Raw genomic sequence first — 27276 nt, forward strand, 5'->3', positions numbered from 1 at the left:
CAACATAGCTATAGCTTACAGTTACTTCAAGAAATGAAAGGAGCAGCTTTGTACTCTTCAATACATTACTAACATTGTGATACTCAAATTTGGTTGGGTTCACACTGATTAGGTCGAAGCGTGGGGAAACACAATATGGAATCAACCAGTGCAAACAACTGAAGTATACAACATTACTGAGGAGCAGAGAGGCAATATCAGAGATTGCCCTGAGAGAGTGTAATGGAAAGGGACTTGTTCTGTCACAGCCTCTCATGGTGATAGAATGCCACATGCTCCCTCCTGACAGTGTGATATTGGCTTGGCACGAGCTTGATGAATGAATCAGCCATAAGTCAGACAAACCCCTTCCCTTTGTGGAACAGCACCTTCTAAGATGTTTATGCCAGGGTATAGAGACAGACATTGTGTAATAGGAATGGGACCTTTGTCTGAAATAGGGTTATGTAAAGTGGGCAGGCCCAATTCCAATCCAAGCTATTATTCCAAATGGAATGCTATTACTCTTTGAGGCTAGATGCATGGCTGCTTGGAAATGAGACGGGCATTTGGCTGGGGTGACTTTGCTGTACCCCTCGAGAGAATGAACTGCAACTTGCCGGTGTTTGGTCGTGGCAGAAGGTGAAGGAAAAGAAAAGGAGGGGAAGGATGCATGATGAGAGAATGAGGGGCAACCTTTCCCTGGGCAGGTGATGACCCATCCCAGACCACCTGGCTTCCTGCCAGGGTCAAGCAATTAAAGCTGCCCTCCTCCGATTACTTCAGACAGCCTGAGGATACAGCGGGCCAGCAGATAGTGTGCAGTCCGGGAACGTTGCACAAGGTAAAGAGGAGACAGCTGTGACGAAGGTTCAAGCTTGGGTCGCATTGTTAACATACACAGCCCTTATAAACATCAGAAAAAATAAGCCGCTTTGCTTAATTATTTCTGCATTTGCATAGTAATGCAGCATAAACACACTTGGTTGTCTCGAGGCCTTGTCACCCCTGCCCACAGCTTCACCAATCTCCCTTCCTGCACTTAATGTTACAATTCACAGTGATGAAAGGGTCTAAACACATTTAATACAGCCTAAGTTGGGCTGTAAGGATGTGGCTGGCTTTTTTGCAGTTTCCTTTAGCACCTCAGATAAGGTGTGAAGTCTTAGGACGAAAAGAACAGCCAGTAGAGATGCTACACGTTAAATCTATTACTATCCAAATTCTGGTCCTACAGCCTACACACAGCTTGTGCCTCCTGCTCTCTCCCCGGCACCATCCTTAACCACGTAGCTGACCTCAGTGCCCAGACTTATCTCTGCAACCCTGTTGAGTTACAACATGTACCACACCTACTGTGCTAGCCTTGCTGGCTGAGCCCCACAGAGACAGATGCCCTTGTCAATCAGCACAGTGAAGATCATCAGTAATGTAAAAGGTAACAGTCAAACAATGACATAATTTAGAGACCTAATATTCGGAGGGGAGGTGAAGGCTTTGGTTTACCATAATTGCACTTAGTAATTATGCACACTGACCTGAAGCTTTTAACATCTCTCCTCCTGCAGCTCAACAGAAAGCTCAGTCAGAAAAGGTAAACTGCATGGGGATTAGCTCCTCACAACTCAGCATGACTCAGACTAAACCACCGGTTCAACCTTTAACACGACTTTGAAGCGCATTGACACCCTTTTCCGGTTCACAGAATCAATTGAGCCTCACTGGAAATATGAACATTTAAGTCTCATCTTGAGTTGCTTTCTGTAAACTGTTGGTTTTTTACTGGATTTTAATGTAGGTTACTGAATGGAATATCAGGGAAACACAAGTGATTAACATTGAGACAATATTTCTATGTGGCCAATTTGATAATTATCTTCCATGTTCAAAACTCATGCAGATTTAAACCTCAAGGACTTGATGGGAACATGTGTGACATGACATATGCAAACGTTAGACCATCTTTCACCCCTTTAACTATGGCAACCCTTACTTCTGAATACAACCTTGGGCAAAAAAGTCCCCGGATCAAGTAATTTATGCTTAGAAATAAAACATTGACTTTCAAATGCACCACCGCCTGAAGCCAGGCTTTGAGGCTGATTTGATCCCCCTTTGAGATGGTGAGAGATATGGCCCATTCCCCCTAATCACATGCCAGAGACTGTGCAATCACACAGCAACAGCCAAAGTAATCACTACGGTGGTCTCCACCTTCCTCCCTGAACTAAGCCTCAACCCTACAACATCGGTAGCACTGGGAAGTCCTGCATATGTGCTCCTCATACAGAAACAGACACACAGCAGTTGTGCTGCACAGTATTCAAATTGAAAGCATGTTTGTTGATGGGCTGGTGGATAATAACCAACTGTGAATGATGGAAGAGCAGTGACCTCATGTAGCTACAAATATTTCTAGAAGAAGGTTGAACATTTTTTGGATTCTTACCTTTCAGTGAGTGAACACTATGCAGTACACCACTTGAAATGTTAAATGGTGGATGCAACCAATCTTCTGCTTCATTTTTGAGATATTTTTTCAAGCAGCAAATAAAATAACTTGTGCTTTTGTTTGTGGAACGTCACACACTGGTAGGGACACATGAAAGTGTGTAAATCTGATGACTACAGATAGTTAAACTGCAGCAAATGCCTTGACAGGCTTGTTGACTACACAACAATCATCCTTCTCTATCTGGTGATTTAGTAATCATGTTGCATACTGTGTAAATGGAAGGTGTGTCTAACCTGTGCTGCAACAAAATTTGTTTAATAAGTATTTGTCCTGCAAATGCCAGAACATTTTCAACTGTTGCTGTGGCTCCTTGCAGAATACCAAAGACAAAATGTTATTACACTGCAATGCTAAGATATACAGTCTACCATTAACTTCAAACCTTCAAGCTTATTAAATTATTTATCATTATCATTACCAAGTTTGGTCAGTTGAAACCATAACTAACTAAACTTTAATTTGTTTGATAAAGGATTTTATTTATATTATATTTTTAGATGTAACTTCGATGAGTCTGATTGGATACCGGTTTGCAGATATAATACAATGCGATTGCGAAAACCACTTTACTATTCTTTTGTAAGTGATACACTTCACTACTTCACTGTACATATCCACTTCACAAACAAGCGTGTACAGTTTTCTTTTGCAGTACCAGTAAGTAGTTCATTACAGTGGCAATGCTAACCAAGGTTATGTGTGTGTCCCAGACTTTATGGCTTAATATCAGCACAAGTGAAAAAGAGGACAGTGCAGTGGTCATAATGTTCTTCATCTGTTTCTGCAGGACATAGATAGACTACATAATTAATGTCTGTGATGAGTGTTCTTGTGACAACACAGCAGAGAGATTTTTTGTGTGTGTGTGTGTGTGTGTGTGTGTGTGTTGTCTGAACTTGTGACTGTCCGAACACGAGCTTGCTGGGTCGTGTACTTACAAGAGCATACACCAAACAGTGTGAACACACACACATACACATACAAAACACCTCTGCAGTAAAGGTCTCCATGCTTCAGCGTGGGGTACCGCAGTGTAAAATTGTGTTCAAACAGAGTGAATGAGCTAGCTGGAGTTTGATGAGTCTCCTGTCCCCTTCTGAACCAATAGCTCGACCCACTCTTGCTTTATCACGGTGTGCCAGCCTACTGCTATCTGTGCTACACTAAATCAATTAGCATGTCATTAAGATAGCTTGTTCCAGCACAGTAAGCATGGAGTGGGACTACAGTATCTACAGGAACAGAGAGAGCTGAACTTGGAGGGCATCATATCTTTGTGTCCATGTGTCAGAATGCGGTGGGCTGTGCTTATTGGTGGGCTCCGGGCATGTGTACAAGAGTACCTGCGTATGAGAGACAGCAGTTCCTTACAACTATACAACTAAACATCAAGGTCTTTCTCACCATGAATAAAGTGTTTAACATTGTTCTAAACTAATGCCAGAAATCTGTATTACCCAAGAAGACTTTAAATTATTTCACAAGGTGTTTGGTATTTGTCAGTTAGTTCTGTAATCCTCAATAACACCCATAGCGATTATATTCATAGCTTTATTTTAGTACTCTACCTTGTTATCACAAACAACTTTTCAATTACCCTCTGAGAGCGATGTAATCAATTCTGCAAGTGGAGTTTTATTTATTCTTTTATTAATTCTTTTCATTCTAAGTGGCAGCAGAACATGAACAGAGCATTCAATAGTAATCTTCCTCGGAGCAGAAGACTCACAGTCAGCTTCAATTAGAGAATAAGGTGATCATTCGACAATTACCAGGAGTAAAGCAACACCTTGGTCTTTGGACACAGATAGAGACGATAGGCTTAATCCCCATTCGAGCAGAAAGGATTTCTCTCTGAAGGCAAGAGCTCAATCAGACCATTCAGATAAACACTGAAAATACTGTAGCATTTGCTGCTTGTGATAAACTTTTCTTTATCTCTGACAGCATGAGCACTTAATCAAAACTGCTTTTCCCTCCAAGGATAACATAACAGAGCTAAAAGTTAAACGTTTAAGAAACCACTGTCACTAGTGACAATTCAAGAACTGGATCAATCATCTTAAATCTATTTAAACATTGAACTAGTAGTATTTAACTACACCAACCTGAGGTCAAGGGAATCAAAGAGCACACATCATATTATCCAGAGTGAGCCAGATAATAAAATCCTCACATCATAAAAGCCATAAAAGCCCCATTCTACTGCCTTGGGCCAAATGGCTGCCACTAATGTATTAGACTACATGGTATGAATTAGCACTGGTGCCAGAAAAGTAATTCTCTGGGAGAGAAAACTAATAAGGCATTCATACACTCTCTTTCAAGCATCTCTACTGCCAAACATGCAGGTGCTTGACAGAAAGGCTGAAGAGAGAATACAATTCTCATAGGTCAAACTATGCATCTCCATCCACACAAGACAGTATAGGATGAGGATGCAGAATCGAGAGTTTAGTCATACTCTAGGCTCCTGATCGGGTCATATCTCCCTCATGCCCTCAATCACAGCAAACAATTCAAAAGGGCTAGACACTGCTTCAAAAGACCAGTTCTGGCTTTGAACACCATGCCAGTTGCACAAACCATCAGTGGCACATCAGCATCCTCAAGGCATGCGCACCGCAAATTTGTGCCCCTCTTGACTACAGATGCAACACTTGGCAAAGACTTTCCACTGGATACTAGACAATAAAAACACCATGAAGAGGCAATGCAGCAAGAGAGAGCTGAAGTACCACCCTACTTAGTGGTAGATTCTGTTCCAGTAGCTTTTATTTCTCAAAGAATTTTCCTGTGGAGGGCTTCTTTCATCACTCTCAGTCGAACTTACTGGAGTTTTCAGTCCATAGTCTCATTTAAATTGAAACCTGAAACTGTATGGGTTTAGCTGAGGTAAACTAAACACGTTTTGGTCGGCTTGATTTTTTCAGACCTCTATGTACTATTTGTAAGAGAAGAAATATACACCAATCACTCACAACAATAGAACCATTGGCATTTGAAGTTAATAACATTCATCAGCTCATCAAACAGCACTGACTTCTTGAAGTTGATGTGCTAGAACCAGTATAAATAGGCAAGTGTAAGGATCTGAGTCACTTTGACAAGGGCAAAATTGCGATGCCTAGACGACTGGGGCAGAGCATCTCCAAAACAGGAGGTCTTTTGGATTGTTCCCAGTGGTTGCTAGACAGGTTAGCAGCTACTAAAAGCTGTCAAAGGAAGGACAACCAGTAAACATGTGACAGGGTCATGGGTGCCCAAGGCTCAGTGATTTGTGTTTGGAGTGGAGGCTGGGGACTAGCAGTAGGACTACTCATGTAGTCCTACTGCTGCAGAAATTACTAAAAAAAACACAAAGGTGGCTATGCTGGAAAGGTTTCACAAAACACAGTGCAGCTTGTTGTATATGGGACTGTGTTGCTGCAGATGTCTGTAGGATGCCCTATGGGAAGAAGGCAAGTTGGCAGAAGCAGTGTGATGCTCTGGTTACTGTTCTGCTAAGACATCTTCGGTCCTTCTGTGCTGGAATTCCTATGAATGTTACTTTGACACGTACCATCTACCAAGCATTGTTGCAGACCACGTACACACAGTCACAGCTGCAGTATTCCCTGATGACAGTGGCCTTCTCCAGCAGCACAATGCCCCCCACCATACTGTAAAAACTGTTCAGCATGGTTTGAGGAACAGGACAAAGAGTTCACAATGTTGACTTGGCCTTCAAATTCCCCAGATTTCAATCCCATCAAGCATCTGCAGGATGTTCTGGAAAAACAAGTTCGATCCATGGAGGCTCCACCTTGCAACAGGAAGGATCTATCTGCTAAAGTCTTACTGCCTGATACTACAAGATGCCTTCAGAGGTCTGCAGAGTCCAGACTTTGACAAGGCAGAGCTGTTTTAGCGGCATGACAAAAGCTAATATTAGGCTGGTGGTTTTCATGTTGTGGTTATTCAGTGTATAAATGTATAAAAGAAAGGAAATTAAATGTGTACAAGAAAATAGCACTACTAATAGGGAAATAAATGAAAAGAATGAAGAAACCTCTGGTCATTAACAGACTGAGTAACAGTCACCAGGTAACCAAGGTAACTTGGTAACTAACTATAAATCTTTAAATGTTGGTCTGCAAAAGCAGGAACTTCAGGACATTGTGACTGGAATTTTGCTGTACAATTTTCTTACATTATTGAGCAATTATTCAAGAAAATAACGGTCTGTTTGAGCAACTTATTGATGATAAGGTCCAATAATAAAATACAAATGTTGCACTGGTTTGTCCTTTGTACCACTACAGGTCCCAGATTTTATTTAATGTAATTTAAGTATGTTTTTCTGAGCTCAACAGTATGATGATTCTAACAACCTTAAATGTAGGTGAGTGCAATGCAACACACCAAAAGGAACTGTCAATATGCACCATGAAAATTTATTTGCTATGACATTAAATTGCTATCAAAAGAAATCTGTTGTTGTACACAATGTTGTACACAAATAAATGCAAAAAAATGATTTAAGTTCATTCTAATGCTAAAGTGCTCCAATTTTGCTGTTCATTACAGTATTATGTGTCACATTAACATGTATTCTGCTTCAGCCTTTTTGAAAGACCAATAAAATAAACCTTGCACTGAAATGACACTGTCTGGACGAAGCCAATGGAACAGGCTTAAAAAAGGGGGAGGTCTTTTTGTAACCTCTCAGGCAATTCATCATAATTTTAACCACCATGTACAGTGGGGGATAAACAAGCAGCACATATGTGGTCGCAGTACACAAAAATGAAATCCACATTTTCTAAAGATGAGCCACACAATAAAGTCATTGTAACGGTAGCCATCCATCTTATTCAGCTGAATGACAATAAATGCCTCAATGCTGTCATGTTATAGCTCCATCTGCCAAAATGCAGACAGCCTCCTAAACTGATATCCACTCACATAGAAAAACACAATCATACAAAGCATTCAAAAATGGCATTTATTCCTAATAGTCACTTGACATTTGTCACAAACTCTCCAGCCTTGGCTTGGGATGGAATTTATTATCAGGTGTCTTAAATGACAAATGCTACTAAGGTAAACAGATCATTGACAGAAAAGGAAACGGGATGTAAACACCTGTTTGGGGAGCATCATTGGCACAGTGGAGTGCTTAATAGTAAAGCCCAAACCAGAGTGATGTTGAAAGGTGAAATCTCTACACATCAATTTTGTCCTGAGCAGCCCAGTGCAGCAGAGCTTATTACAGACTCTCAATCTGTCTCAAGTGCTCAGACTGTGTCAGTAATGCTGGGCTGCTGGGCCCTCGAAACGCTTCATTAAAAAGCTTGGCCATCCAGAGCACATCCGTGGCAGCCAAATAAAGTGTCAGACCACATTTTTCATCTGCAGATTAAACCTATGTAAGCCTGAATTAAACCTAATTAGATCTGAAAATGAGAAATAAACCAAAGCCAGATGAGCGGAGAGGCATGTGTGAAGTGAGCAGGAGGAAACTGCTCCAATGCCATATGGAGAACTGGTTGTGTTGTGTTGTCACTGCCTCAGTATCTGCAACCCCTTATGCATTTTTGAAGAGACTAGAGCCTTCTGGTCTGTTGTTTATACATACCCACATATTCTATTTCATTTATCCGTGTGGAGGACACAGGGAAGCAGAGGCTGACCTCCCTTATTCTTTCATCTATTGTGATCTGAAGGATCATTCATGCACTCTAGTCTCTGTAGATTAAAGAATCTGTTCTTCCTGACCATAGCGAGGCTGTTTATTCTTCCACAATGGAAGTCTAGGTGCTTTTAAGAGTGAATTTCACGCTGGCATTGGGGCCTTTTGTGCACTGGCGAGTGCATCAGGGCTACACTGTGCTGGCCTGGGAGATAAACTTACTGCTAATCAATCACACACCGTCCTGTTTGTTTTTTTGTTCTCTCGTCCTGTCTTGCACACACACTATACACACAAAGCTTTTTGCTGTTTGATGTTAGAGTATCCTCAGACCTCAGACCCTCTTGTGTGCACATTTCAATCAGCGGGCAATTACAGACAAATGGCTGTGCGGGTGACTACACCCTGCTAGATTCAAATGTATCTCAACTGGATAACACACATGTACACATACAGAGCCAGATGTGCACAGACAATGCTGTCATGCTGTAGTGTGTGTTTGTGGAAAGGGCTGCGATTGGGGGGACTGTGGCCTGTACTCTGACACCCTTCATATGTTAGATCCTCAGCCAGCCCATTGTGCTAACATTCAGCCACAATAGCACAATGTCTTCCCCAAAGCAGGGTCCTTATCATGGCCTTCAAATGACTTGTCTCTGTGGACGCCCACAACACAAGCTCCTTGGGGCTGAATGCACAGAGCTGAAGGTGAGTGAGCAGAGCAATCTAACCCTATTGTTCCATGCATGATAAACTGGGCTTCAAACCTCTCATTCTCAGTGCATCTTTGCAAAGCTGTGCTCAATCTGTGATATGAGCAACTGTAGAAAGGCAGAACTTTTGATAAACTGCATGCTGCATCTCATCACCTTGTGATTGCCTTTGAAGAGAGAGTGAGAAAATGAGTAAAACACCAATGTGTACAACAACTTGCACAATACTGTACACTTAGGGCTTCTATTCAGAAAGTCTTTATAAATTCTTAGGCTCTGTGCAGTAAACAACTGTCAGCTTATAATTTTCTCAAAAGTTGACATAGAAAAACACAATCATGTCAGTTATCAATCATGTTGACACTCAGAGTGTCAATCGAGTCAAGCTGCAATGATAAATTATATTATGGAATATATCCGACAAAGCCAGGAGTATTAATTTTAACATTTAATGTGCAAAAAATGCTAACAGAGCTAACACTGGAGGCATCGTGCCATTCCTCCAGGCATTATTAAATTCCATTAGATGCTTGTTTGAATTCTGCTTGAATTTTCTATTCTATCTGGTTAAAGCTAAACTGACATAATTACTCAAAAAGGATATTTTAACATCATGTATTAAAATCTGTTTTGGGATGTACCAAGAGTAACAAAGCACTAAGCAATGGTTAATGAGTTGAAGATTGGAGGGAAGACCTCCTGCTCATATGTTATCCTGTGGTTTGACTGGAACACTTTCCAATGTAATAAAATACTGCTGTGCTTCTGGGTAGAATGTATCACTTTATTCTCTCTAATCTCGTTAAAAGCTTATCACTCTTGGTTTAGTTAGAGTTGACGATCCACTGCTTGTGCTGGTGGAGCTTTGCCAAACAGTGTTTGGGGAAGCCTCCACAGATGTCTGCCCCTCTCCATGAATTGTAAAATTTTTCACTTGATCCCCCCACACCAGAGATGGTTATCAGTCGATGCATCACAAAATAACGCGTTGTGAGTGACAGTGCAGTCTCTGTACAGCAAGCAGCAACCTCGGATGTGGAACAACACAGCTACAAAAGTCAGCTTTGCACATTAGCTTGTTATTTACAGACAGCAATAAGCTATATGAAACCTTCTCCGTGCCAGAGAGTTGATGGATTCCCCAACTACATGTTACAGGGACCATCGGGCAGAGAATGAGCACTGCAAACATAGCACATTAACAGCAAAGTAATCTAACTGTATCATTTGGCTGCCTGTTCACAACATCCAGCTGAGGGACGCTGTAGCACATCAAGCTGTGAGCTTTATAAAACACCTCAATCCACAGTGACAGATAAAAACAGCACACAGTAAACACAGATGACCCTTGAAGGTTAGCATCACTCACTGATGCAAAAACTGATAAATGTTTTGTAACGCCTTAAACAGCCTCCTGACAACCAGACAAAATTCTATCATCATAAGCAGACAAAAAAGTCATGATGGATAGAAAAGTGCTGTTATAAAAGCCTCATGTAACTAACTCGTAATTGCTTGTTTTAGTTTGTTCAAGCTTTAATTTAGTCATCACAACAGTTTGTCATGGAGTTTGACCCTGTTAATTAGTGCTAACACATTACAAAATAATACCATGAAGAATAAAAAATTTCCCAACTTTGACAGCTTCAGAGTATTGCTCGATAATCAGTTCTAATCTGACTTCAAAGCGATGCAGCACAGAAACTAGCAGGAAACGATAGTTCTGTCAACTAGCACATCAGTGTTTGTTTTTCTCAGTGTCTGCAGAAAAATGATCTCTGTGCTGAAGATCTGCAGAAAGTAGCTCTTCAAAGAAAGCGGTGTTGAAATGAAAATATTCACATCCATTTCAGTTTCCTGTAGTTGAGTCTAAAATATTGTGTTTTCCAGTGGTCATTTCGAATGATGATTATTTTGCCTAATAGATAAAATTGAAGAGGATCATCTGGCTGTTAGGTTACGTCATTCCTTGTGGTTGTCAGTTGAAATGATTGTGTTTGTGTTTTCCACCAAATATGCTGTGGCAATCCAGATCTGATCATGAATGACTGGATAGTTAAGACTTCAGTCCTTGGAAGTCATAATTATAATTTAGCTAATACAAAAAAAAAAAAACAATTTGAAATTATTTAATCTTATGTGTTTATGTTCTTCTGGGTTTAATAGCTCTCACCAGAATGGACCAATTAAACAGTCAACAGACCATTTAAGGCCTGATTAGTGTCCGACTGCTTTATAATTTGATATGCATGCAGACCACAAACTTAGTGGTTGATCAAGCAAGGCAGGTGGATAAGATGTCTGTCTGATGCTGAGATGCATGACAATTAGGGTTTTGTGCTTCTGCTGTGGTCCAATCATCTCCGCTCAGAGCAAATCAACAAAAGCGCAAAATAGATAGCGCCTTCACACATGGATAAGTGGCTTCAGATTGGCAGCTATTTGTTTTGAACATGCATTATGCTGGCATGTCCTACCTTATCAGGATTCTCTTCGATCCAGCTCTTTACCGTGTTCAGAGCAATGTCAGCTGCAGGCTCATTGGGAAAGCCTAGAGAGAAAGAACAGGGTCAATACCACTTGTATCCAACATGCAGATGCCAGAGGGAGACAAAAACAGACAAGCAAACAGACACACAAACTGATATCTCCACAGGTAACAGCATTTCTGCTAAATCAATGAGAAGCAGCACAAGCTGCTTGTCTCTGGTAGATGAGACCAGCTCTCTGATAAACTGCAGTAGACGTGTGTTGCCAGATGCATAGTGATGTGAAAACACAAAGAGACATATTTCGGTGGCAAGTGTGTATACATGCCACATATATGCATTTGTGTGTGTGTGTGTGTGTGTGTGTGTGTGTGTGTGTGTGTGTGTAGGTGTGTATGTGTGTGTGTGTGTGTGTGTGTGTGTGTGTGTGTGTAGGTGTGTATGTATGTGTGTGTGTGCGTGCGTGCGTATATATATATATATATATATATATATATATATATATATATATATACACACATATATATACAGCATATATACATACATACATACACACACACAAACACACACACGCACACACACACACACACACACACACACACATCATGACCACCTCAAGTAGAACTGCTTAATGTTTTGTTTTTATTAGAAAACTACACTCAGATGTGTGATTATTCACACTAACCTACTGTATTTTATCAGCTTGCCAGACTGAATATGCAGTGAAGTTAGAATCGCAAAAAATCAGTGTAACAAACCACCATACAAATCACAGCAGTGATGCCAGCAGTGGAACCCTAACAATGTGTTAAACACAATGTATTGATGGAAAAGGAAAAGCTGTGATTTGATTAACTTTTTAATGAGGCCAGCTGAGCAATAGTTTTACCAGATGTAGATTGCAGATATTTCTCCTCTCCTGCTATCTACATGTTACAGTTTGAAAATACCCTTCACAATGGGAAACAATAACAACAATCTAATATCCCGCCACACCGAAAATTTCAAGTTTTGTAAGATATTGTTTCCCCAGTGAATTAGCCATCTCAATGAAATTAATACTCTGTTCCAACAAACATTCCTTCCTGTCGCTATTTTGAAGTAACACAGTAGCTACATCCTTTACTTGATTCCATTGGTTACTGGATTGGTTTAAATAAATACAAACAAGCCATAGATTTTTCCCCCTGTTACATTATTAATAATAAAGCACAGATAGACCATTCAGTGCTGCAGAACAGTCTGGTTATGCAAAACTATTTCAGGGAAATCTCAGCTGGATGCCGATCTCATCATCCTTTGCTTCCACTGTAGAGAACTTTCCAAGACAAAAAAAAAAAAAAAAAAAAAAAAACTTACAGTGACTAACTGACTTTTGAGGCCAGTCTAGCTAACAGCTGAAGAGTATGCCATTAGCAAAAGAGCTGACAATCTGTTACAGAGTTGCATTTCAGCTCTCTTCATTTCAAAGTAATTATAGTTTGGTTTTCGGTGCCTTTCACAACACTTGACACAAGCACTTTACTCTGAAGCCTCTGCACAAACCCTCAAGGTAGTTAGAAGTTGCCCTGCAAGTACAACCTTAACGCCGTGTGCCCTATGCAAAGTGAAGACCAGAAGCCAACAAACAAACATGGCCTATTTTCTCAGTCACGGTGACCCAGTTCAGGATTCAAAACTGGACTCTCATCCATTTTATAACCCCTGACCCCCATAAGGGACCACAGGTTGCAGCAGACAGTCTCTTCTTCTAACCACGGAGGTCAAGACCTCAATTTCAACACATATCAACTGATACAAGGGCAACGCCACAATTGCAACCTGTTGGTTATTGCATGGGTCACATTTTCAAATATTTTCCTTTCCTGGGTCATTGCCACAGCTATAACATTCTATGACCTATGAAACAGCCTTACAAGTACCGCAACGACCTCTATCCTTTAAAGCGGATGTAAAGAAAAATGAAAAGCCACGAAGCTTTAAACCTACATTTCCTGAATTCTTTCATCTCTCACTCAGACCACCTGCTGTCAAAGCCTCGCTATAACTACGCTCTAAATGCTCTACAACCAACTGCCTTGACAGTCAAGATATACTGTATATAGTGTTATGCCCCTCACATTCACCTATCTGACTACTGTTGATGTCTCTCTCTTTCTTTCTTTCTTTCTGTTTTTCTTCTCCTCCCCTTTCTCAGCTTGACAGGAGTTATAGTGAGGAGAGAAGAGGGGCTGAGGTGCTGCCGAGCCCTGGCTGAGCTCCTGTTCAAGCTCAGGGTGAAGCAAGATGTGAGCGGCATACCAGCCAGCAGTGACAGTCAGTCTGCTCCTATGCCTGAGTTAGGCAGCGTCTGCAGACAGTGCACAGCCTGTTCACTGCTCCTGTCCTTCAGAAGCTGTCCCATGAGCTGTGTGCTCAGAACCTAATCCACAATGCCAAATTGCTCTGCAGGTCACCTGATTCCTTCTGTCTCCCAAGCACACTTAACCTTTACGATGATGTCACTTTTTCTGCTGATGTTCCCTTTTTGAATAGCTGTTTCCACACCTATGCAGGTGTACCGACACTCCAACTCGCACATCAAGTAACATAGGCAAACAGATGTGCAGAAGACGAGAAAGCTGAGGAAAACAGATCCCATGAGATTGGACCTGCTGTTTAGAACGAGCACACATAACGAGAGTGTCAGAGAAGTAAGCACACAAACAAAGGAAACAAGTAAATTGTTAGAGATATGAGGACCTGCCTCTGTGCCCTCAGAGGAACATCAGATTTCTTGCTAAAAACAGGTTTATATCATAATAGAAAATTCTGGTCACCGTAAGTGAGTGGATGGCACTGGGTACATTTAATCTATTCAGAGTGAAGTTCCTACAAATGCCCTATTGATTTGAGAGCTAGACCTATTAATCATAGCAGAGCTGAAAAAAGGACAGAGAGAGAGAGGTGAAAAGAGGGGATCTGGAGAAGAAAGAAAAGGTAACAGGGAAATAGAATGACAGATACAAACAATGCTGCAAAAGAGTTGACAGACAGAGTTAGACGGAAAGCTGGAAAAAGGTGTTAGAGCAGCTGGGGGCAGCTTGGCAGAAGAACCCTGCTTGACAGTAACATCAATGGCACAAGGTCAACAGCAGCAGTTCGAGTGCATCAGCAGCTCTCTCACATCATTTGTCTCCTCCACGGTATCCACCACTTTTAACTTTCCTCACCTCCTCTCTCTTCACCTCTCTGTCCCTGTCAGCTTGTCCCAGTATGTTTATATTGTGAACAGATATAATAAAATACTCCCCGCCCACAGCTCCACCACCCTGCTTGGCTCCTAGAGCTGTTGACACAATCCACTTTCTAAATGATGTTCAGAACAGGATTGAGTGAATCGACTCTTTTATATGCTCAAGTACACACAAAATGAAGAAGTTCAGTACTTTACTTCAACATCTTCTCAAAACCTCCTTCTTATTCTTTTCCATTACAATGATTTTCCATGTGTGGAGGGTTCGGTAAAAGCCAATCCGTCAGGTGGCGGGGAGCTGGCATCAGGCACTGTGATGGTGGGCCCTCCAGGGTCCCTGCACTGCTTGGCTCGGCTTGGCTCTCTCTGGGAATATGGCCGGCTCAGAGAGATTTGTCTTAGTGAGCTGCACTGATGGGATATGTGCAGCGCAGCGCCACTGATGAGGGCTCAGGTGGTGCAGTGTTATTTCTGCTGAAGGCTCCTCTACTTCATCACCAGGCAGAGCATCCAGAGGGGAGGAGGGTGGGTGGGTGGGTGGGGGAACTATGGCACATGCCATGCGAACAAAGGTGTACAGTGGCACAATGATTATATAACATTTGCATAGTACAGCCAACAATGTTGACGTCAATACCAGGTATAGGTTCAGTGCCCACAACAAATTGGAATTGGGGTCGGAGAGAAGCAAGTTAGATAATCAGTGAATCTGACCGCAGAAGACTGCAAGGCACATCTTTTCAGCTAGTGTCCATTCAATCATTTCATCCCTTTGACTAATTTTAAGCCAAATTAAAAAGCATCATTAAATTATATGAGAGAGATGACTTGATTTAATTTCCCTTTTAAAGATACATTTTCATCCATGTCCAGTGAGCTACGCCAAAGGAAAGATTCATCTTGAAACAGAATTCACATATTTTATTCCTATGATCTTGGGCATGTAGGCCGTTGTTAATATGAAGAAAAAAGAACCCGCTCTAATCTCTGATGCAACCAAGAGACAGGGTCTCTGCCCATCTATTAGTCGTATGCAAAACCACCTTTATTAAGACTCGCACCAGACTCCAGGTGCCTAGAAAGATGGTTTTATGTCTTTTATACAAAACTGAAATTCAGAGAAAAGCCATTCTGTTGGATATCAAAGCTCTAAAGCACACCAAGTTACTCATTCTTAATGAAAAACGTTTGCATTCTACACCACAGACAACTCTGCCTTGACTCTGTGAAAGTTTGAGGGAGAAGTTCATGTTCAAAAATATCCACTGAACTGTAACATAGGGAAAAAAATATAAATGTGTACTCTGCCTTAGGGGAAATTTTGGCTTCAAGAACAAGCGAGCCCATTGCTCTGACTTTTGCCAGCATGGCAGCTCTTTCATATCCTAAATTTATTTTAACTTAACTTTCAGAGTCAACTTTCACAAAAAACCTTGTGTAGCTAAGGTGTTTTTCTGTGTCGAGAAGCTGCATAACCTGAGAAAGTGAGCAAAAGGATGTCAACAAGTCGAATACATGCCTGTGCTGTGATACATTCTCATTCTTTATTTGCAAATGTATGGGTAGGCTGTAGACACACACTGCAGACACCAGTTTTATTTCTCCTGAGTGGGCTTATACTGCGAGGAGAACACCACAGCCTGCTGTTATTTCAGGCCTTTGTAATTTCCAGTCGTTCTTTTTCTTCCTGTTTGTGCACACTGTCTACAGATTTTCCGTGAGGGTATGTGGCCTGAGATTGCTAAACATATATGACTGAATTCTTCAAAAATATACAGCACAGCTTTTCTACCCTTGAGGCAGAAATTGTGTTGCCAGCCCTATTCTCTTTCTCCACAGTTGTAGTTGGTCAGGTTCATATCTCAGCACTCACTATTCATTTTGATGAGCTGTGTACCTTGAAGCAGCATATAGCCCGAGGCTGTGGTAAGTCGCACTGGCGTATTCACTACAGGCGTTGAAATGCCAGTAAACATACTATCTACCTGAGAAAAAAAGCAAACCAAAACATATTCTAATGTTGACAATGCTAATGTGTACCTGCTTTTGAAAGGTCAACAACGATTTAGTCTCACAAGTTTTCCAATGCATCCTGCCTTTTCATAACCATTGCTTACAATTTATTTCACGTGTTTCAAAGGGAATTCTTCATTTGAAGCTTTTTTGTTGTTGTTTTTAATAGAATATCACCAGGGCACACATAATCTTCACTCTGTTTTCACGGACAGGCAGGGTGGAATCATTTAAACACAATATAATAAAATGTAGATTAGATGGTTGCGGTTACATTGGGCAGCAGGAGGAAATCATTAAGTGCAGCACAGTTGAGGGCTGCTCTAGTTGAGGGCAGAAGTGCTGTGTGTTCATCTGTAAAGCGAAGGGGGAACAGGGTTGTCACCCCATCAGGGCCCAGAGGAGAGGTGAGGTGACCCAGGGTGGAGGACAGAGTAGCGCCCCAGGACTCTAGACGCCAAAGCATGGGTGTCAAATGGCCCGGAGCTGCTCCTACACCAACACTGGGAACACGACAGCAGGGCTGTGACCATGACCGACTTTGCAGCCCACAGAAGGAGACAGAGACAAAGAGGGATGGGAGGGTGCTATGTGAGGAAGAGAGGCTGAAAAAGAGGTGGGAAGACAGAGAGCGGTCTCCATGGCACAACAGATGATGACCTTCCTTGGAAACATTCCATATAGGTGATACCATGCTTTGTCCTACATGCTAAAATTAACACCTGACATTTTCCTTTATAAAAACATTCTGAGGAGTGTATGATATGCAAAAGTTTAATGCTCAACCAAGTTTTGCAAAGGCCTAAATCTATTGTCCTGTGGGTGGGAAGTATTTTTACATTTGGCTTATCATCCATGAAAATGGTAGAGCACGGCTAGTGTTGAGTACAATGCACGCTGTGTGACTCAGTTAAATGGGCTACGAAGCCCCTATTCCCTCTGAGCACACACTCTGTTGCCCACTGATACAGCATATTGCTCCTATGTACCCTGAAATACCTAACCCAGCTGGACTAAGCTCCATGTAGTGAACCCTAGGTTTTAAGAGAAGGGGGGAACTTGCCCTGGCTATCTCTGGTAAGCTAGCAGCAAGCCATCGCTGTTGAGAGATAAGGTGCCATGAATGTCTCCAACCTTCTTAATCCCAACAGGGACGAAGAGAGCCAGCGCAAGATGCTGGAGAGAGGAAAAAAATCTTAGCGGCTTGAGACCTTTGATCTGGACAGTACAGCAGAATGGCAGCATGGACATACCAGTAGAGCTTGGGTGGATTACATCCGCATATCTCCCACAGCCACCAGTCAGTGCTAAAACTCCTTTGTCAACAATCCTCTGATCTGTCACAGAGACAGATGAGCCAAAGGTGGAGGGTTAGCAGTAAACAGGGAGTTATTTGTCCAGAGAGGAGCAGCAGCTTGGCTGAGCTGAGCACCTCTGATTGTTTTGATAGGATTATAAATGCATGTGTGTGATGGCATCTGTCAGGCAAATAGTAGTTGTAATGTTCATGTCCTTGCTTTCATATCGTGCCAGCGAGCCCTCTGCTCCATGCACAGATTGATCTTAGCAGATGTCTTCTAATCTGTGCACCCCTTTACAAGGCTGTTGGAAAGTGCACTTTTAGCACCGGGTAAGATGTGATCTTCAGAAGGCTAAATTGTCCACAATGCATTTTAAAATGGGATTTTGATGTATATGGCTTTGCTTATGTGTTTACCGATAAGAAATATATGTGAGGGAGAAAAAAGGACAACAAGAGACAAGTGAATGTATGAGAAGAGAAAGGGAAGGGGTACAAAAAGAGCAAACGACCTCTCTAAGTTGAGGCAGTTGGACTCTTGGCACTGATCCTGTGAGACATTGAGAGGTGTCTCCTCCTTGGAAGGAATAATCCATTTAAACCCGGGTCGCATGGCTGTGATTGATGTGCAAACAGGAGCAGCACTTAATAACCTCTATCATGCTGGGTGACCTCGTGGCCTACGGTGGGCACCAGTTTGTTTATGGGTGGTACCTCCGACACACAATCGGTGCAGAAATTCTGTTGTGGCTAATGGGCCGGACTGAGGGATTGGACTGTCAGCGCAGTGTGAGCCCTCATTTTTCTTTCCAAGCGTCTAAGGTACCCCCTGCGCACCCCTACTACACCCAACCTCCCTGTTCTGCCATCATCTGTCAGTGGTGACTGAGTCTTCTGGAATATGGAGGCGTGAGAGAGAGTGTCAATTAGCATTAGCTTTCCTGACAAATCTATTTTTCTCTGCACAAAAGCACTGGATAACTTGTTCCTGATTCCTCTCTGTCACAATGTTGGGGGCACAGGATTTGTTTTCTTGCAGCAATTCAAGTGTGGAAATGGGTCAAGCACATGTGCATACATATAGCAGTTGACAGCATGACCATGTACACATATACAAAGCGATAACTATCGCTATGTGTATTCTACAGAGACAGAGAGAGATAAAAGAAAAGAACACACACAGGCAGACAGACAGAAAGAGGAAGATGTGACTTTCACACTAAATGGCTTAAATGCTGAAATGGAAGCTGACCTTAAAGGTTATCTAAAATGTACATAAAATGTCAAAACTCTTGACAAGAGAGCAGGGCCCCTTTCAGAATATGGCAGTACTCAGGGGGCACAGGGAGGAGTCATAGAGAACAACATCACAGCATCGTACTGTACTGTAGCTCCTTTGAAAGTCCCTCCTCTATTTGCCCTCTGCTGTGTGAAGATCTTTAGTCTTAATCAGCTGTATTGTTCTGTGGAGATGCAGTTATGGGAAGCGCTAAGCTGTTTATTTATTGAACAGGCAGTTTAATTCCTCCCCTCCACTGCATGCTTGGCTCTGCACAGACTATCCCTTTGATGTGAGGGGGCTCCTGGTGGAGTGGTATGACGGGCTCCCATCGGCAATGCAGCACACGGTACCACAGTGAGTGGCAATAAGTAGTGTCCTCGTCAGCAGCAGCAGCAGTGTACAGTACAAACATGCATGAATTCAGGTTGCCTTTGTGTCGCAACAATAGAGCTTTTTTTGGAAAAATAGACCTGAGTGTAGCCATTAGCGGATATTTTTTTAATGATATTTAATTCAGCTTGTAAAAATGTCAAGAAACTGAAAATAACTCTTTTAAAAGCAACACTTTGGAATTTTTCTCCATCCATCATTTGGTTTAATTAAAGAGAATCTGTTGCATCACTCAAGTGAGATGACATCTATAGGCCCTCTCATCATTAACACTTCAGTAATAGTCATTTTTAGATGCGTGCATAGGTGGCAGAAAACAGACAATATTGCACAGAAAGACGGAGAGAGGAAATGATGAGGAGCTGTTGTGCAATAAACTGTGTGAATTGCAAAAGTGATGGGTGGAAAATGTCCAATATCCCATGAGGGAAATGTTCTATCCAGTGCGCAGTACATAATTATAAACATCTTTGATTTATAAGCAGACCTTACTACACACACTGGTAGTAAAGTGTGTGTCGAAGTATATGCAAAACTGTGTATCAGGTTGCTTTGCCTCTTGGATTATGTCATATCTAAGCATGTATCTATCTCTGTGCAGGGAGGTCTCAGCAGGGTTAACCTGCCAGAGTGTGTCAGGCTCTATAATCAGTGCTTTGAGTGTAGTATTTCAGCGGGTGACTTAGTGACAGCTGCCAGTTAGTTATAGTCTCGGGTTGATAAAGGAGGAAGAGTGATGGCTTTGGTTGGAAAATTGCATCACATTGTTGCGACTTTTCAAAGAGAAAAACTGTCACACAGGGACGTACGGTACTGAGTATGTGGGTGAGCAACGAGGTTCTTTTGATGTTCCCCAGTGGCTGATAGATGTGTTATTTTTTTCATTCCGTATGTACTGTTCCAAATCAAAAACAACAAAAAACTAAAATGTAATCTATATATAACGGACCATACGCTATATGAAATTTACACCACACATCTGGCATATAGCTGATTTCATATATGGTATCAGTATTGAGGTTTACAAACAAGTTTAGGAGATTGCATGTTCCTGTTCAAGGTCTGGGGTTATGTTATGAATCAATAACTTTTTTCAGTAGATAGCCTTCCTATACTTCATCCTTGAGGGAAGAAAAGTGCAAGATTGCTTTTCCAAAATATGTCTACAGGTTTCTTCATATTGTTTTTTTCAGTGAAACACGTTCACACACTCTCTTTTACACCCTAGATTTTCTAGGAAAGCACATATTTCAGCACTAAAGCTATCTGTGGTTGAAATGCACAGCAAGCCAGTCAGGTGCTCAACTGTCACTAATTTTCACCTATAATTTATAAACAGATTTAGGTTTTTCTTCATAATGGGCGGTGAGCTAGTAGTTGCATCAGTGACAGTAGATGTGGCGATATTTTCCAGCTACAAGGAGCAACGTAAGTCACTTAGGCAAAGCTGTGTGCCATGTGTGATATTTATAAAAAACAAATAAGAATCTGTGGGTTGCTGACACTTCACTTACAGTTTGCAAATCAGCTCCAAATCTCTGCATTTAAAAAGCCCAGCATCAGGTCTTAATAAGCGTATTCAAATAGCTCAGCTGTCACTGCACTCATTTACACCATCAATGTTAGAAAGTACTTTGCTAAGTGAAAAACAGGCAGTGATGTAAAATATTGCAGCCATGGAATTAAGATGCAGGAGGCTTAGTAAATAAGCTATCATTTATTTTTGAAAAGAATCACAATCCTGTTTTGGAACAAAACCTTAACACATTACAGAGGTGTCTATCAGGATATCATAAATACAATGTGTAAGGCCAACATTATGTAAAACAGTATCTTAAGAAAAGAAAATACAGCTTTGGCTCTGGAAGATTCAATCCTTTGGTTTTGTGTTCTTTTTCCATTGAGGCCATAAAGACTCGGTGCTTAAGAAATCAGTTTTAAATTTGTTTTACACTGGGGCACAAGAGCATTGTCATTTTTGTGCACGCATGCATATTAAAACATCTTGAGGGAACAATGTTTGCTCTACTGGCAGCACCAGGTCTTGTAAAATGGCCTTAATTTTGGCTGTTATATGATTCTAGAGAGTGATCAGAAGCACCTAACATCTCTCATGAGGTGACTGTCTAAACAACTACAGACCCATGATAATGAATTATTGGCTTATACAGGCTTTTAGTTTAACAATGGCAAAGCACTGTGGTGCCCAAAACAAGCATATAGGTCATTTGAAATAATGCACAAGTTTATCAGGGTTGCAACTGCTTTTATAAAGCTACACTGCTGCTAACTAATAGTCAGTTAGAGACAACAGAAATTAGCATATTAATTATCCTTACACATTTGGCCCCTGCTGCAATTATTAGAGTTGCATGCAAATTCAGAGGATTGCACTAACTGGACAGGGTAATGCTGAGAAAAAGAAACACTTCTCATTCAAGGCAGTTTAGATTTTCTGTACACTCTGGGAAACTAAAGATTTCCTTGCATCTAACATTTGGCTTTAAAACTGCAAAACCTAATTATATCAACAACTTTGGCACCTGACTTTGTTTAAGCGTAATGAGCACGCTTGGTTTCTACCAGCGATGCCTTGCAGGATATTCAGCTTGGTCCCTTGAGGGCAAAGAAGCAACGTTCAGGGTTTACATTTTGTTCACCTACGAGGTTATGTCTCGGTGCAACCTATATAAAATGAACTTATTGGTATGTTTAGTATTTTTATCTATGTATATAATTTCTCCCCTTGGTTCACAATTTCAAATGATACACCCACTCCAAGAATATCTGCATTATGAAGCAAGGAATGCGTGTAGATGAAAAACATGTAGTTAGAATGAAAAGCAAAAAAAATACAAAGAGAAAGTTATTTTAAAAAAAAAAAAAAAGACAGGAGAAACAAAACTTACCATAGATGCCTGTGGATATACATGGGAAGGCCTGTGGGGAAAAAGAGAAACAACAATCAAAGCATGATCATACAATCTAAGTAAAATGAAACAATAGAAAAGTAACTCCTGTTGGAATGTGCAAAGTGTGTTTTTCTTTCCATTAAAAAAACACATTCTACTTTAATTTCTATTTAACAAACTCTAATTTAAAAAAATCTTCAGCTGAAAAATGTAAACATCATCAACTAATACTGAGCGATTGCATAACATCTTCATTTAACTGCAGCCACTGGAGGACACCTATTGTTTACCTTGGTTTGTTTGTTGTTTACATCTACCGCTTCACTTGTTCATTCCCAAGAGGAGCAATTTACAGCACCATTTGCCCAAATCCTTGCAAAGCTAATGTGGAATCATATTGTAAGCCATAATCGAGCGCTCATGCACAATACATAAAAACAAATACACACTTACAGAGTGCACTGTTCTTCCAAAAACAGACCTATTAAATTCACCCTGGACTTGAACACTCCTATTTACACACATGCTTATTGGATTATTGTGATCACACTGCTGTGTTAAAGACATCGCTGGACAAAATTCCAGCATGGGCTGTTGCACCAGTGAACGAGACTGCCTATTAGTGCTTGATGTCCATAACAGCAGTGGTGTGCTTATGTTGCCTGAGGGAAAGGTGGATCGGACTCATGAATTAATAACCTCCAGCACATGAATATCTAAATGAGGCCGACTGATGGAGCCTGTTGCCAGACAGACGCACACATTCTGTTCCACTGATGTGTGTGGAACTTACTCACTGCCGGTCCACACATCACATTTTGTGCCAGCCTGCTGATCTGTCTTTAATTTAAGGCATTTAGATAGCAAGATAAGGTAGCTAAACAGATAGATGGACAGATTTTATCCTGTGTGAAGTTGATGCAAGCTGCCAACAGTGACTCAGCTGTGTTTCAGCAACAACGAGGACATCGCAGCAAGAGATTTTTCAGTGCATGATGATAAAACTAACCACAAAATCACAGTCATTGCTGCCACATTGGGCTCAATAGCAGTAATCAATAAAATCCCACCTACGACCAAAGCAAAGGAACACACAAACACAGAACATACAGGCAGAGGATCAGAAAAAAAGTTAAAAAAAACATAAATATGCATATTTCCATGAGGTAAAGAATTAAAAAAACAACAACATATATTTATGAATGTCTTTTCCAAAAAGATTATAAAAAGTAACCACCTTGTAATAGTTCTTGCTTTGTAGCACTTTGCAGCAGACATATTATTCAAGCATGGCTTTATAGCTGAAAATAGTTTCATTATTCTTTACTTCTGTGAGCTAATATATTATGATACATAGGCCTCGCTGTAAACTTCCCTATTTCACATTCATCTTTTTAAGTATATTAATAAACAGTAAAGCGAAGAGGATTTTTTTCAAAGGTCCCATTTGTCCTCAAAACAAGCTGAATATGTGCTTTAGTCCCTGCATTCATCAAAAGGCGTGGCCACAACATTAATATAATAATGTTGACAAATGAAAAAAAAAAGGAAAACGTTTCCACTCGCAGCTCACGTAACTGGATGAATATAGAACAACAAAACACCAGAAAGATTCATCAAAGAATAACACCCATATGTCAAATTCTCCCACTGCCAAAACTAAACCCAACAGTTTGTTTTTCCACACTGACCCTGTCAAGTTGTATTTAGAAACATGCTGTTGCTAGCAAGCATGCCAAGATCACTTCACTTAGAAAACCACAATTAATAGATCTGAAAGAGAAGGGTAGCAAATACACGTCTCTGTGTGTGACGATTACATAAACAAGCAGTCGGGGCTCTAATCTTTGAGTCTTTTCAAGTAACAGGAAGCATAATTCACATAGAAAACAACTAATTAAAAAACAGTTCAAATATGCATCCTTCCTTTCTTTAAAGCATCACGACCTATGACACTTGCTTTGAAATGCAGCGGTCTGTTTGTCCTTGGTTTAAGTGAAGAGGAATGAGTCTCTCTTTGCATTCTTATTTACCAGTTTTCAGGTTCTGCCTGTCAAGGTAAATCTTCTTCTGTGGGGTGATTTAAATCTTTTACCATAGCTTTGACCTTTCCAGATGACTGTCTGGGTCTGACACAAACCACAGATGATGAGGCGTGGAAAAGCATGGCTGTTTTTAGCCCTGTGCCAAGCTCAGATCATGGCATATACAGGGTCATATTGAGATTAGAGGTGCAAAATAGTAAAATATTACATAAATGAATCATATTGGACAAAAATACTTTCAATAACTGTGTGCAAAAAGGTGTATTTATTAGAAGCATCCTGGAATTTTTGGTCAGTGAAAATCTTAATCTAAAAAATTATACCAGTTGTACATTTGGCAAGAGTTCATATAAATGAGAATCAATGTTATTACAGCAGGATGAATACATTTTAAGCATTGTAAGCATGAGGAGAAAGTTAAACTAATTTAGTCTTCAGATAAGATGAGCATTATTTTCTAACAGCTGCCAAACTGATCTCGAGCCAGAAGCCTTGTTATCATCTCTCAGCTGAAAGGCCACAATGTCACTTCACTTCAACTTGAACTTCTGCTCTGACGGGAACTAAACCTGAACACATCACAGGCTGTGGCAATGACAAACCATCAGCATAATCAATTAAAATCCTTTTTATTAGTTCCCTGGCTGATACATTAAAGAGTATCGATCCTGCTTGTGTGAAAATGCATCAAGTAATCACTTAATGGGATGCTGCCAAGATCTGACACTGCTCTGACACATGCACTTACTTTTTTAAAGGACATTTATTGCGAAAAGTGAAAGGAAGCAGACATTACTGGGCAAAAGTTTTAGGCACTTTGGATTCTTATCCATCACTCGGCACTATCAGGGAGGCGTCCAATCCAAGTCCAAGGCAGTCCCACGACCATTCAGCTGCCTGACAACGAACCCAAACATGCAGTCAGAGGCACAAAGAACTATGTTTGGTGACAGGAAAAACAAGGAGCCCTGCAACAGATGGTGTTGCCCCCATGGAGCCATCATTGAGTCAGTCTAGGATTATATGACGAGACAGACGCAAGTGAAGCAGCCTGAATCCACAGAAGAACTGTAGCAAGTTCTCCAAGATGCTTTGGAACAACCTACCTGTCAAGTAGCTAGAAAAACTGTATGCAAGCGTTCTGAGGAAAATACAAGCTGCTAAAAGCACAGACAGGTCAAATCAGGTATTGATTGATTTAGATTTATTTTGGAAACTATCTGTAACTTTCCCAGTGTATAGGTGGGAAAGGGGAGATATACTCTACCTGTTATACAGTGATCCCTGCTTTTCTTTCTACATTTCACATGCAGAGTGGATGAGTGTCAGTCTGCTACTGCATCACATATAGCTGTGGCGTTTTTACAGATGTCAAACAAATAACGGCAGGTGTTATATGATTTTTGAGGCCAGAATATAAGCCAAGAACAAAATAACTGAGCGTGAGTATGCTGTAAGAATAGTAAAGCATAACCTATTTTGCTTCTCCTTTCCCATCAACGCTGGGCCACCAGTGATGCTATACTGCGCACACACCTTTACATCTGCTTACGTTGTATGAGGTCTAGAGTGTTAATTAGGACCGTCAGTGGTGTATATGCAGTCATGACCTACGATTCCTTGTTTAGGTTATTATTTCCATCTCTGGCTGCTCATTAGAAGTGAGTCAGCATGTGCGCCTGCACCCCGGCACGAGGCTACGCCTGACATGTTGGCTTGTTGCTGATTTTCTTTGCTTAGAAAGTGTTCAGAAATTGGTCACCAGGGAAATTATTCTGTTGCTGGGGCTCCTCCCTAATCTATCACATCACGATAAAGTGGAGCACCTTTCCTCTCAGCATCTCTACACAGTTATTCACCTCACAATGCATTAGACACAGCACTGAGCGGCTACAGTTTTTATTGTTTGGATAAATTACACTGGTGTTACATTAATGATGGTGTTAATTATAAATCATATGTACTTACTGTAATAGTTGCATATTTACAGGAATCAGATTTTAATTTTTAAAACTGACACACCACAGCTTATTAAAACAACGATTTATTAACTGCTAAATGTGACTAGAGTTTACCAAAGACAGTGCTCATAAAACTAAGTCACTGCTATTCCACTGCGAGCATGATGGCCTGCAGCTTTCAGTCATTTGTTAAGCAGTAGGAAGTGACACAGTAAAGATGGCTCAACCTGTGGCAAAATGCGGCTGTCCTGCGGTAGCTGCCACCTTCCCATGCTGCAGGCACTGCAGAGTAGCCAACAGCAGATAGGTAAACGGACAGAAAGCCATGCATGGGCACAGTGACTGCAGGATCCTGCCGGGGGAGTACCTCGTCTCGGCTGGCTGAGTAAATAGCACTGGACCCAGGGTGCTGCCCCCGTAGGTTGAAGCCTCCTAGCCTGTTTGCAGATGGAAGCTATGCTTATAAATCACAGCAGCATGGGGAGACCTTGTGCAAATATGACCACAAGTATGTTATTATTCACAAGTGTTGCCACTGTGTGGGCTCACATCAAACAATCTGTACACGAATCCAAGAGAATCCTCTTTGTTGACTGCTGTAATTCTTTAAGCATGTAGGTCATGCAGGCTCTCTTGAAATCAGCTACCTGCTGTTGCCGGGAAGTACACGTCACGGTTACAGATCAGGATATTCAAATATGGCACATTAACACCCTTTTATTCTGCATAATTCCACAGTCCATATTCTAATGTGAGCACTGATTGTTT

The 27276-nt window shown here is 41.1% G+C and overlaps 1 protein-coding gene across 4 annotated transcripts in view; it reads right to left on the reverse strand.

Moving 5' to 3' along the window:
- The window catches only part of macrod2 (mono-ADP ribosylhydrolase 2), a 411911-nt gene that overhangs the window by 78495 nt on the left and 306140 nt on the right, over positions 1-27276 (reverse strand). For all 4 annotated transcript variants that reach the window (XM_055018437.1, XM_055018436.1, XM_055018435.1 and 1 more), the window contains exons 7-8: positions 22500-22530; positions 11359-11432 (exon numbers count right to left, since the gene is read on the reverse strand). In XM_055018437.1, the coding sequence (XP_054874412.1) occupies positions 11359-11432; positions 22500-22530 (105 nt within the window). The remainder of the gene's footprint in view (positions 1-11358; positions 11433-22499; positions 22531-27276) is intronic.

This window comes from Amphiprion ocellaris, chromosome 16, assembly GCF_022539595.1.
Source record: "Amphiprion ocellaris isolate individual 3 ecotype Okinawa chromosome 16, ASM2253959v1, whole genome shotgun sequence".
In the NCBI taxonomy this organism is placed as follows: domain Eukaryota; kingdom Metazoa; phylum Chordata; class Actinopteri; family Pomacentridae; genus Amphiprion; species Amphiprion ocellaris.